This window comes from Erigeron canadensis, chromosome 3 (assembly GCF_010389155.1).
Source record: "Erigeron canadensis isolate Cc75 chromosome 3, C_canadensis_v1, whole genome shotgun sequence".
In the NCBI taxonomy this organism is placed as follows: Eukaryota; Viridiplantae; Streptophyta; class Magnoliopsida; order Asterales; family Asteraceae; genus Erigeron; species Erigeron canadensis.
The window spans coordinates 47,565,100-47,578,759 of NC_057763.1; the positions used below are offsets into that span (position 1 = coordinate 47,565,100).

At 34.2% G+C, this 13,660-nt stretch overlaps 2 protein-coding genes across 3 annotated transcripts; one reads left to right on the top strand and one right to left on the bottom strand.

The window, feature by feature from the left end:
• On the top strand, positions 1–4,773 carry LOC122592277 (subtilisin-like protease SBT2.4). The gene is made up of 7 exons (XM_043764464.1): positions 1–194; positions 1,620–2,171; positions 2,740–2,835; positions 2,911–2,980; positions 3,053–3,944; positions 4,016–4,288; positions 4,361–4,773. The coding sequence occupies exons 1-7, from the start codon at positions 1–3 to the stop codon at positions 4,771–4,773; spliced, it is 2,490 nt and encodes an 829-aa protein (XP_043620399.1).
• A 38-nt stretch (positions 4,774–4,811) lies between these two features.
• Positions 4,812–9,650, bottom strand: LOC122591157 (O-fucosyltransferase 15). 2 transcript variants are annotated; one of them, XM_043763376.1, is made up of 11 exons: positions 9,305–9,650; positions 9,105–9,197; positions 8,900–8,999; positions 8,413–8,474; positions 8,203–8,291; positions 7,182–7,302; positions 6,939–7,082; positions 6,464–6,614; positions 6,295–6,367; positions 5,964–6,204; positions 4,812–5,309 (listed from the first exon to the last, which is right to left on the bottom strand). In XM_043763376.1, the coding sequence occupies exons 1-11, from the start codon at positions 9,482–9,484 to the stop codon at positions 4,974–4,976; spliced, it is 1,590 nt and encodes a 529-aa protein (XP_043619311.1). In that variant the 5' UTR covers positions 9,485–9,650; the 3' UTR covers positions 4,812–4,973. The 2 variants fall into 2 exon arrangements, with proteins under 2 accessions (XP_043619311.1, XP_043619310.1); XM_043763375.1 differs by having other exon boundaries at positions 6,295–6,614.
• Between the last annotated feature and the right edge of the window lie 4,010 nt (positions 9,651–13,660).

Genomic DNA, 13,660 nt, shown 5'->3' on the forward strand with positions numbered 1-13,660 from the left:
ATGGTGGTTCCTTCTTCTGTAGAATGCCAACGACGACGAGCACGACACCGTGTAGTTGTATTTGTGTTGTTGATGTTAATTTGTTGTAGCATTAATAAATCATTTGGAGAAGAAGAAAAATGTCGAGATATATACATTGTGCTGGTGGAAGGCGATCCCCCTGTTGCTTTTGTACAACAAGATACCAAAAAAAGGTGAGGTTTCCTTTCATAAAACAAAAGCATTTACCAAATTAACACAGAGCAATAACCATTATGATGACCCTAAAACAAGTGAGTTTTTCATATCCTAGCTAACCTACCAAACTGCTGCTCACTTATATATTCTATCCGAGTGCTATTTTAGTAAGAACATCTTAAAATGAGACACGTAAACACTTAAAATCATCCGAGTGCTTTGTCCTTTTATGTTGTCAAACACATAAATAATAATAATTAGCTATACACTATGTAACTTTTATAGACTTTTAATGCATTAAACTTAAGGTTTTAAATGTCCTCACCGTGTTCTCATGTTAAGGGTGTTCTCATTTGATTGACTATATATTTAAATATACTTATCCTTAAAGTAATAGATCATTCAATTGCAAATTGTCAACTATATACACTTTTTTAGTCTATTTGAATGAACCATTAAATTTCTGCTTTCATTGGTCTTTCAAACGCAACCTTAAATTAGTTGTATCTTTCTTTTTATTCTCAAACTTCCGATGTATTTGCATTTATTTGAAAAGAGATATCGTTGTATTTTTGTTGATAGGAAAGTGGTCGACAAAAATTGGATTAAGACAATGATAGATTATGGGTCTATTTGGCAAGAGACAGCTTAAGCACTGAACTTTTATCTATAAACTCCTTTTAAAATCATAGCCTTGTTTGGATATGCTTCAACCTCAAAAAACTCATAAAAATCTTGAAAGATCTTTAAAATAAACTTTATATAAGAAAAGTTAAAATAGAAGCCCCAACTCTCATTTTCAAACTCAAACTCCAAATCCCTAGTTACATATATATATTCTAAAGTCAGTTGAAATAATAAATATTTTTGTTAGTGATTAGTCTTTTTTTTTTTTTTTTTTGAAAGTTTCCTGTTAGTAATTAGTGAAATATCAAAGTCATTTTATGCGACCTATATAGTAAGATAACGTCGTTAAACAATTTTGGTCAAGATATTGAGTTATAATATTTACCTAGTTATTCAAACATATCATGTTAGGATAATTTTAACAATTCTATCGAGATTCAAAATATCATCTTTAAATTTTTTAAATTTTGGCCCTTGATTTTTATTAAAGGTCAAGATTTTCTCAAATTGACCCAAGTTGAAAAATAACTTTATTTACACACTATTATCATTACACATTCGTTGGACTACCAATACTAATAGTAAGATTTAACGATTTAGATCCACAATATTTCGTTCTTAATTCAATTTCATTAATAACAATCTGTACGTAATATGTTTTTTTTTTTTTTTAGAATGGAAAAAATTAACTATTTTTCTATGAGTAACAAGTTTGATTTAATTTATTAATTAATATTACATATGGTATTCATCACTAAAATGATAACTAATTATTATTTGATCATTTGGTCTAAATATTGGAGTAGTATTAATAGTGAAATACTAAAGGCTCATGCAAAGCGCCTGGAAGCATCACATGATCAATTCCTGCAAAGCACTCTAGAGGAAGGAACTTACAAGAAGCTATATAGCTTCAACCATATTGTGAATGGATTTTCTGTCCACACAACCCCTGCTCAGGCCAACAAGTTAAGGAATGCTCCTGGTGTTAAACTCATTGAGAAAGATAGAGGAGCTAAATTAATGACCACTTACACCCCCAAGTTTTTAGGGTTACCGCAAGGAGTTTGGCCAACAGGACGGCTACGACACACCAAAAATGCAGGTGAAGGGATTGTTATCGGGTTTGTTGACTCGGGTATTAATCCATTTCACCCAAGCTTTGCGTATGATCCCAAGGACGACTATTCTAGTTATAACCGGACTCGGTTTCCTGGTGTTTGCCAGGAGGGACCTATGTTTCCCAAGAGTTCGTGCAACGGGAAGATTATTTCTGCTCGTTTTTTTTCGGCTGGAATGGAAGCAAGGGGCATTCTTAATGCTTCAGTTGACATCTTGTCTCCCTACGATGCAGTGGGACATGGCAGGTAGATATAACAAGCTGCCCTTTTTCATAAGCTGAATTTTTTTTCAGATTTTAAGTATTTGTGTCATGAATCCCTACCGGCCAATTTTGTTTTGTGATGCAACGATAGTGCTGTTTTTACATAAAATCTGAAATCATCCGATTTAGAGAGTGTTTGCGATTCCTTTTGAGATGATTATTTAATTGTTGTGTTTACATCACCAAAATATGAAAACATATTGACAAGAAAAAAAAAATGATTATTTGTAATTTTGTACTGATAAAGACAACTTTAGAAAAGTAAGTTGAGACATGTTTTTCCAAACCATAGTTATTAAACTGTTTTACAAATTAATGCAATCCCAAGCACCCCTTATCTAAAGTTTTCTTCATTTTCTTTTTTCTTTTGGTCTGCTTGGGTTCCCTTTGTTGTTTTGGTAAGAACCATGAACCGAACCAAACCATCCCTACCAGGGTTCTAATTTTTCAATCTGGACATAAAGAACCAGACCAGCCACCAAACTACAAGATGAAAGGCCTTTAACTTATATTGCGATATCTTACACCGACAAATGTTTTCTTTTTTTCAGTCATGTTGCATCAACTGCTGCTGGGAATCATGGAGTTCCCGTTGTTGTCAATGGCTTCAACTATGGAAGAGCTAGTGGGATGGCACCACGTGCACGGTAAAGACTCAAATGCTGTACCTTCTGCTATTCTCATTGTACTATTGACTGACTTACATGATCATTTTGACTCAGAATTGCTGTGTATAAAGCCATATATCCAAGTGTAGGGACTTCAACAGATGTTCTTGCAGCAATTGACCAAGTAAGAAAACCTTCACCCCACCCCCCTACTATTTGATTACTTGAGCTCAACATAAAAGTTGTAATGGTGCAGGCAATAAAAGACGGAGTTGATATCTTAACACTCTCCATAGGCCCAGATGAACCACCTGAAAATACAATCACCATGTTAAGCATGTTTGAGATCTTTATGTTGTTTGCACGCAAGGCCGGAATTTTTGTGGCTCAAGCTGCTGGAAACCTTGGTCCAGGTCCATATACCACTGTCTCATATAGCCCATGGTCGGTAGGTGTGGCTGCCTGCCACACCAATAGAGCATACCTGGGTTCTCTAGTTCTTGGAAATGGCCAGAAAATTGGAGGCATTGGTTTATCAGGACCGAGTTTTGGAGAAGGGTTACTACAATATAAGTTGGTTTTATCGAAGGATGCAGTGTTGGCAAATGGAGTTTTTCCTAAAACTCCAGAATTCATGGACGAATGTCAACATCCAGAGGCGCTAGACCTTGTAATTGTACAACAAAGTGTTGTTATATGCACATTTTCAGCAGGATTTCGCAATGGGTCATCATCTCTACCAGCTATTATGAACACTGCGAGGACCCTAGGATTCATGGGTTTCGTATTCGTTGCTAATCCTAATTATGGTGATTTCATAGCAGACCCTTATCCGTTCTCTATTCCTGGAATAATGATTCCGAAAGTTTGCGATGCACAACTTATAATAGATTATTACGAGAAACAAACGGAAAGAAACGATAAAGGAGTTGTAACGGCATACCATGGGCGAGCTGCAATCAGAGAAGGAAGATTTGCTACATACGATGAAAAAGCTCCAATTGTTGGTAGATATTCTTCAAGAGGACCTAACTTCATTGACTTAAAAAGAAAACCAACAGATTTACTGAAGCCGGATATATTAGCTCCAGGCAACAATATTTGGGCAGCTTGGAGCCCAATGAGTGTGAAGAACCCAATTTTGTCAGGTACAGTTGTACTACATGGCACGGCTTGTACGTTACCATACAAGTCACTGCTTAACTTAAGAGTTTTTCAGGTTATAACTTCGGTTTGTTATCTGGTACGAGTATGGCAGCACCACACATTGCGGGAATTGCTGCACTGATAAAGCAAAGGAATCCTTCATGGTCCCCATCAATGATAGCATCTGCTATGGCAACCACAGCAACTACATACAACAAATATGGGGAACCAATTATGGCCGAAGGGCAAGAACTCTACAGCTTGCATCAATCTACGCCTTTTGATCATGGTGCAGGTCTTGTTAGTGCCACTCATGCCATTGATCCTGGGCTAGTTCTTATCTCAGGTGATCTTACAAATTCCCAACCACACATGCATTAAGGACTGTTACAGTACTATTAACCTAGCTATGAAACAGGATTTGAAGACTACATGAGCTTCTTGTGCTCGTTGCCAAATACTGATCCAGAAATTATCAAGACCGCAATCGGTGAATCATGTGCACACTCCTTCAGTGCACCATCAGACCTAAACATCCCTTCACTGACAATTTCAGCACTATCGGGATCACAGATGGTAAAGAGGACAGTCAAAAATGTTGCCAACAATGTGGAGACATACGTGTGTGCAGTTGTACAGCCTACCGGAGTGGCAGTTGAAGTGAATCCAGCATGGTTCACCATTGTTCCACAGGGCTCTCAAGATTTGGAAGTGATACTTAATGTTACACAAGTACAGGACTCATTTAGCTTTGGTGAGATTGTATTAACAGGAAACTTGAAACATATAGTGAGGATACCTCTCTCTGTATTACCAGTGTCAATGTCATAATTGTGTGGTTTACATGATCAAGAATCTTGATTATACTCTAAAGAATAAACGTGATGTATTTTTCTAAAACTATGGCAAAAACTGTTACTTTTACATTCTGATCATATAAAATACAAAGGTGAAGATTAATGGAATCAATGAATGAGATAAACTGAGAATAAGTGAAACAACAATTACCAGATTGGGCAAATGTTGAAAAGTTATCTAGGACGAATAGGTAAATTAGCTTCTTGTGTATTGCACATACATTCACTGCAACGAGGGTATCTATATACACTCCTTCCAACAGGTCGAGAAAAGACCCGCTTGTTTTGTCTCACTGCTTTTCTGATTCTAGTTTCAAAAACTATCCACTCGATGGTATCGTTCCTCAAGAATATGTCTGCTAGTCTGCGTTTATTTGGTCGAATTGTCGGCATTTTCCCTCCGCCATAGTATACTCTGTAACCTGATACTAAAGATGAAAGTTGACTTCCGGAATCGGTCATGGCAAAGATATCAGATGCTGTAGAGGTTATAAAGTCTAGTGCCGCTAGCTGCAAACAGTTCATACTTCATAAAATGAGAGACCCAGTAGCCAAAGTTTGTATTATAAACAATTGCGGCGTTTGGATCCGCATAACATAATGTGTTGCAAAAAATAGTTTCAAATATGCCTCTGCTGCCTAAAGATATACTCTTGTAAAAAAAATCACTTTTGCTAGACGCAAGTGCTTGAAAAGTTTTGATTTTCAGAAAAGTTAACAAATGACCGGGTTCCAGATTTGACTATTTCTGTTCAAGACTGCCTGCCCTTTTTTGTACAATATAGACAACAATGACAAAGAAGACGGAAGGTAATGGAGGGTAGATAAATAATTTCACTTGTCTCTTGCATAATTAATTTGTTGCAGCACTATCAAACTGATAATTTTGTATCTATTGAATGACCTTTAGATAATCACATGTTCATCAATAGAAAGCAAGTTCCTCAGACATTAGAAATTGATTGCCCAAAATCCACATCCAAAATATGAATTTTTGAGTATTTTAGCTTAAGAACTTCCCAAAATAAAAATGTTGCAATCTCCACCAGGATGTCCCTCAAGTGAAATTTATGTTATTTTAGTGGGATGGTGAATGTAGGATTGGCTTTAAGTTAAAAGCAAAAGCTAAACTTGATGTTTTGAAAGAGAACTAAATGTATATACCTGAGATGAGAAGTTCAAGAAAGGTTCGATTTCAGACGACGACAACAGGTTCTCTTTAGTAACCATATTAGGAAATAGTGTCGTTAAAGCATTCAGCCTTGATTTTCCTCCATAAATATGCGAACCCGCCAAAAATATTCGTGTATTACGCTTGAAACCAAGGCCAGCAAGCATGAGAACAGTTTCTTCGGGCATTAGTGGACATAGACCTTCTGCCTTGAGTCTTTCTGGTAAGGGTATCCTAAAACAAGTTGTAAGGAGTAACATAATTTCTTTTATCAGAGTAAACACAACAATAGAATCTTTACTGTTACTAATAAGTTGTTCATACTTAGTGATGTTATTTAGCTGCACCAATCCAGGAAAATGAATTTCACGATATGCTTGCAGCTCCTTCTTTTCTTCTTCACCACCACCAAAATCACATAAAGAATGGGCTACCATGTCAATTTCAAACCTCAGATGTAACGCCAAGTACCGAAAATCTTTTTTGACCTTACCCTTTGACTTGGCAAAGGGTCCAACCAGGTTTTCATCCAATAATCCTGAATGTGTTGCATTCTGACGCATTCTCTGAATGAGTAAAGCAGCAGTTGCTTGTATTTTTGGAGTAAATTGCAATGCATGAAAATTACATCTGCATCGGAGTCTCTGTATGAAGTTTCCAAATAACAAAGAAATATTTGAATAAATCTATCTTAGAATTACCAAGGAACTATGAAAACTGCAACAATTTCCTTCTGGATATCACATGAAAGTTGCAACCTATTCATTTTGGAAGTTTCTAAGTTAAAATTAGATCTTTGCCCTCTATCATACAATTTAATGGGTATTGATTCGGGTTCATAAGAATCTTTCAAATAATATTTCAAATGACAAACATTTGAACTCTATCATGTGTCATGTGAAACGTTACAGTCTTCACTAAAATTTGTGAATTTAACCACAAAAACCAATGGAAAGGATATATACTACCTGCAAGTGATATGGTATTGGATCAGATGCCAATCGATTACCGAACCCCACAAAGTGGATAACTCCATTCTTCATTAAAAGTGGAAGAATATGTTTCAGATAAAAACTGGGCTTTGCCTCTTTTGCAACATCAACATCCGTTACCTGTCAATGTGTTAAAATAAATACAAGATAAGAGAGTTTTACAATAAGATCAAAATAAAACAAGTAAAAGAGTAGTTTTGAGTGAGACAAATTACTAACCACACTACCAATGGCTTCAAGATCCAAAGATCGTAACTCTTTTGGCAATTCCTTGATTATACGGATATCTGGCTTCAAGTAATCAATAAAATAGTCCTCTTGATAGATATCTCCAAATTGACTATAAATTATAAAAATTTAACAGACATTATAGAAGGGCATGGTGCAAGAATACATGTTCTCTATGTTACAAATAAAAACCCTTGATTAGAAAAGGCATATATGGGGCAGGGGATACTATTAGATTCTGGTTAGATGTATGGGCTTGTGATAAGCCGCTAAGAAACGGCTGTGGATTGGAAAGCAACAGAATAACAAATGGGAGTGGATTGGAAACAAGGATACCGAGTTTTCAGTCAAAGGAGTGAAGGAGTATCTTAGAAGCGGGACGAGTCAAGGTAATTACTTCATCTTCAAATGGTCCAAATGGGTCGCGAAGAAGTGTAACGTCTTCATGTGGAGAGCCTCCATGGATAGGTTACCAACGTTATTGGCTTTGAAAGATAGAAATTGTGTCTATGGAAGCTTGGTTTGCGGTTTATGTCAGGAAGCAGATGAATCCATCGAACACATTTTATGCTCATGCGAAATTGCTATGGACGTGTGGTATAGAATTAGTGTTTGGTGTAAGGTAAATCCCATCTTTATCTTTTCTGTGAAAGACATATTTGAAATATATAGGCATATGGGACTTGGGAAGAAAACAAGGAAGGTATTTAAAGGGGTGGTCTTTGTCACTTGGTGGTGTATTTGGAAGGCAAGGAATGAGAAGAAGTTCGAAGGCAAAGAGATCAAGGTGGAGAAGATTATTCACGAGATCAAGGCCTTGAGTTACTTGTGGCTCAAGAATCGATCGAGTCTGTGCTCCCCTAGTTGGCAAGAGTGGACATCTTTTAATGTAAATTTGTAATTTTTATAGTATACTTGTAAATGAGTGGGCAACTCCACAGTTTGTGTGAGTTTGGCGGTTTATGAATAAAATTTACTTTTCAAAAAAAAAAGAAAAGGAAGATAATCATACCTCGTATCTCTCCACACACTACTGAACATAAATGTGGGGATAACAAGAGTTGCGTTGAGTAATCTTGCAACTGCAACAATATTGCAGACCTGTTAACCAAGAATGAGACTGAAGATCGTAATACAATAAGAAGCCAAAAGCCAGAGTTGCATAATCCACAGAGTAATAAATGTGAAAGGTGGAAAGAAATCCAATACAAATGTAACTTACAGCTACACGCTGCTGGTTTATACCACCATTAGCAGTGACCAAGATATAACCATTGTTTCCTTCTGAAAGAACAAAAACCATATTAAAAAAAAAAAAAAAAAAGCAGCCAAATTCAGACAATATATGAAGATTAACAAAAGGGTTAGTGAGAAGTTGTAAGAAAATTAAGTATTTTATTGTAAGTGCATTTTGGAAGAGTATTAACCTATATGACTGCTTCTGATAATAATTTTATCATTTAAGGGGTCCAACTAAAATAAGATATTCTTGTGTTTATCACTTTCCATCTCTAGGGTGGTAATCATCCCAATCCTGGAAACGGAATACCGTTTCGACCTACATCCAGGGATCCCTCTCCCAATTTACATGATCACTTATAAAGAAGGCACATCACCACCCCTCCCCAAAAAACTATATATAGATATAGATAATTAAAAAAAAAAGAAAAGAAATCCATAATGAGGAGAAGAAGGAAAGGAATGGTGACCACTAGGTCTCCAAACACGTTGATGGGCGCAGGGTTGCCATGATGAAGCAACGGCATGGTAGGGCTCCAACCACAGATCTTTGGGCTCCTTGTTTTCATTCTGCAAAAAGAAAAAACATACCAATTTTATATAATTATTTATCAAGTAAGGAAGGAAACCTCAACCATGATAAACAAAAGGAGGAGGGACTAATAATAATGATACCTGTGCTGCCAAGGCATGAGCAGCTTTGTACAAAAGCCTTGCATACGCTGTTTTATGTGGCTTTTTCCCTTTACTCATCTTTCTCAATTCTTGCTGAAATCATTTTTTTATTAACAAACAATGTGTTTGAACAAATCATCTGCTTTTGTAAATTATTATTAGATCCAACCACAAAAAAAAAACAACTTGTATATAATTACCGGAAGTGAGACCGATTTCGATGATTTTGAATCTTGGATCCGAGAAAGCATCCAAAAATTCATCACAATAAACAATCCAAGCAAAATCCCAAACGCTAAACGGCTCCTTTTTGAACCTAATTTCATTTTTTTCTTCACATTCATATTCATATTCCTTTGCTGCTGCTGTTTCTGATCCATATTTACACCACGGGTCTATCAAACAGCTACTCTGTATCCACCATTCTATTTCATTTCACTATACATACATATGTATATAACCAAAGAAAGAAATTGAGGATTAAAGTAGTAAGATTTTGGAGACAATCTATGATTATGATTATGATGATGATGATGTGGGTACAAAACCGAGGTTTTTCATGGTGGGGGTGAAAAATCAAAGCGGAATTTCTTAAATGGTAGTAATCGATTTTTATTATTATTATTATTTTTTTTTTTTTTGTTAAGTTAAATTTTTAGACAACCAAAAGTTTTACATATATTTTCTTAACCGGATTTGTATTAGAGAACTTTCTTAAAGTAAAAATGTCTATTTCAAATACTCGATGGAAAAAACTTATACTAATCCGTCCGAGGACACGACGATTAATAAGGGTAAACTCTGTCCCCTTAGACTTAAACCTGAAAATACTCAAGTCAAACCTTCATAAAGAGATTTTCTGTCCTCCCCAATGTTTGTTCACAAGTCCTTTTAAATGGAAAATGACTATTTAACCATTGAACTAATGCTCAAAGACAAGAAAAAATATTACAATGGTCAAATTTAAGGTATACATATTCAAATAAAGACATCTATCAAAAAAATTTACCAAAATGGTCAAGAATTTCTTACTAGCTAACTATCTTTAGTAAGAAATATTATCAAAATGGTCAATAATTTATTACCACCTAACCATCTTTAGTAAAAACTAGACTTATGTCTGCACAATGCGGCGGCGATGATGGTAGTGATTGCGGAGGTGGTGGTGACGTTGGTGGGAGCGGCAGTGGGGACGGTAATGAGAGCGACGATGGTGGTGAATGTAAAAGTAATTGATGTTATGAGATCTATACTGTAAACTATTTCATTAAGGGTATTATAGGTACATTAGATGGAGATTTTTAAATTAATGAATAAAGGGGAGGGTATTTTTGGTTTTTCAAAGGTAGAAAGTTTAAAAAAAAAAAAAGTAGTTTGCTTTATTAGATAGTCAGGAGTAAAATGAGAATACTAAAAATTTTGCTTAAATTTCTTAAAATAGATGTAAAATATGTTACATATAGAAATATAGAAATATTATTTAACCAATTAAATGATATCAAATGTTTTTTTTGTGGGCTCTACATGTGAACACCTAATTGTTGTTGTAAATGAAAGGAACTAATAATTTCATAAGGATGTTACGATGCATTTTTCTAAATTTTGTTAATGATTGATAAAACTTTTCTAATTATTTATACTCGAAAATTAAAAAATAATCTCTATTATTAATAAAAGAATATTGTTTCTAAAAGAAACAATCTTATGTGTCATATTGTAATTTTTCCTTACATTTCATATAATTAAAGATGATGTCACATTACAAAAATATAATTATTCTAATTTAGCATTTTCTTTATTAAGTCATCATAGTTTAGAATTTCCACTTAAGTCTTAATTATTCTATATATTTATCTCCAAGTAACAATTTATTTTGAAATTAAAATGCATAACTACGTGTCTATTAGTTTAGCTCGTTGGTGTATTGAGTTTATATTTATAACGAAATATATTTGCAACTTCTCGGATTGCATCCCGGTTGATTAGCTAGTATATTAATAAAATACACCTATGCATATAAAATATGTGATTACATTTTTCATTTTTTAACATTGATATATATATTTTCTATTAGTTTATCTTTTAGCTGACTACATTAGCGTTTAACATAATTTAGTATCCTTTTTGTTGCTTTTATATAATCACATCAATCAATAAAATTTTATATGTAAAATCAAATGTCTTTGTACCTAACTATAAAAGAACCTTATTAGTTTATTTTACAATTATTTATTAAAATTAAAGAAAAAAAAGAATTTCATATTTACCCAATTTTAACACCTTAATTTCATATATACCCAATGAAAATTAAAAATTTCATATTTACCCAACTTTAAATAATATTTTATCATATCTATCCAAATCATGAAATTATAATGTGATTACACGCACAGTCTTTTATCATTGTTAGTGAGTTCTATTCCGAATTGGTGCTCGTACCCTTGCCGTTTTAAATATGGGTTGTGTAGTATTTCCAAGGATATGTGATTGTATAGGACTTCACCCTTAGTGAGTTACTGGTATCATTTCCATAATAATTTACAACGATTAAAAAAAGGTTTAATGCGCAATGCTCAATGCCCCATTACAGAAGGGAAATATAGGTCCCTAATAAGCGCATTGATGCACCTTTGTTTTCACAAACAAGTGTGATAATTTGTTTTGTGTTAATGAATTGTGAAATCTTTATAGTGTGGATTCGGAAGGATTGTGTGTTTGAGATGGTTGTATATGAACTAGGGACAATGGGTTAGTGGTGGCTTGTGTTTCTCCAGATTTAGGGGACTTGATTGTTGGTTAAGAATTATTTTGTATATATCTTATGAAAAAGTACGAAGATTATTGATGTAAATTCAGTTTTAAGTAATTTTATAATAGAATGGGTTGATTTGATAAAATATTATTTGAGGTTGGATAAATATGAATTTTTTTGTTTTTGTTGGATATATATGTAATTAAGGTGTTAAAATTGGGTATATATGAAATTCTCCCAAGAAAAAAAAAAGATTATTTTGTAAAGAAAAAGAGAAATCTAATACAAATATAGAATCTATTAAGAAAATACTTACATCATTTGATTGGCTAATAGTATTTCTTACTAAGATGATTAGGTTAGTAAGGAACACTTGGACATTGTAGTAAATTTTTTAGGTGTCCATATTCTTACTAAGATGATTAGGTTAGTAAGGAATACTTGGACATTGTAGTAATTTTTTTAGGTGTCCATATTTAAATATAGACTTTCAAATTTGACTATTGTGGTAAGTTTTCCTAAAGACCATTGTAGTTGATATACACATAAAATGACTTGTGATAAAAACTCCTCCAAAAACTATCGGAGAGTTTAATCTTACCTCTATATATCACTACTACTCCTTGGCTCCATCCGATGTACCCATTTACTCGACTTGCTATCTAGAGTAACCAACTTTGTTTTTTGGTTATGCAATGTAAGCAACCTGCTACAATAGGTTTCCATCTGGTTATGCACACATGTTGCCATAGTTGTTTCGCCGGAAAAATTAAAATCGCGATAACTTTGTTGTTTCTTCGAATTAAGACTTGAAACTACCACCAATCGACTAAAAAATTGATCCCGCGCAAACCCTGACCAAAAATTTTCTAATCCAACACTTGCCGGGAAAAATTAAAATCGTGATAACTTTGTTTTTTCTTCGAATTAAGACTTGAAACTACCACCAATCAACTCAAAAATTGATCTCACACAAACCCTGACCAAAAGTTTTCAAATCCAACACTTGTCGAAAAAAATGGTGTTTTTTTCTATGGTATTTTGCTTGTTTATGAAGCCAGAATGTCGTTGATCTGGTTCGCAATTGCTTCCTGATATTGCTTCATACTAGCGAGAATCTGATCAAGACTATCAAATCACAGGTTGCAAGGATGGAAGGATGGATCTGATTCCAATTGAGAATGACCAACAGAGGATAATAGCTAATAATAGTTGCAACAAACTCACAAAAGCAATAAACACAGATAAAGCCCCGCAAAAGTCAGTTGTTGAGTTAGATAAATTCTGGTTTCGAACACCAGAAGCTCCAACAAGTTTAAAAACAAGAAAATTGCTTAAGGTGGCAATTTTTTTAATTAAAATAAAATAAAAATTAAAGTGGTAACCGGTAACTTGATGACTAACCGGTTTTGTATAACCCAAAAAACAAAGTTGGTTACACTAGATAGCAAGTCGAGTAGATGGGTACATTACATAGTCTTTTGGTCATAGTTGGTTACACTCTCATGCCTTTATTCCAAATATAAAAATTACATAGAAAAAACACAAAAAGTTCCTCTTATTCTAACTGCATTCATATATGTTTAATTGCTCTATAACACAGTAAAATACAATCTTACTTTTACAATCAATATTAAGAGATTGATTGCTTTGATTCCAATCAGTAAAAAACATTGGCCTACCCATACTTCATTACAATTTTAAATCAGAACACTACTAACCTATCTATCTGTTTAGATAGCTAAGCAAAAACATGTCATCTTCCCTTGACCCGCCATCCATCTCACCCTATCTATAAACCCTT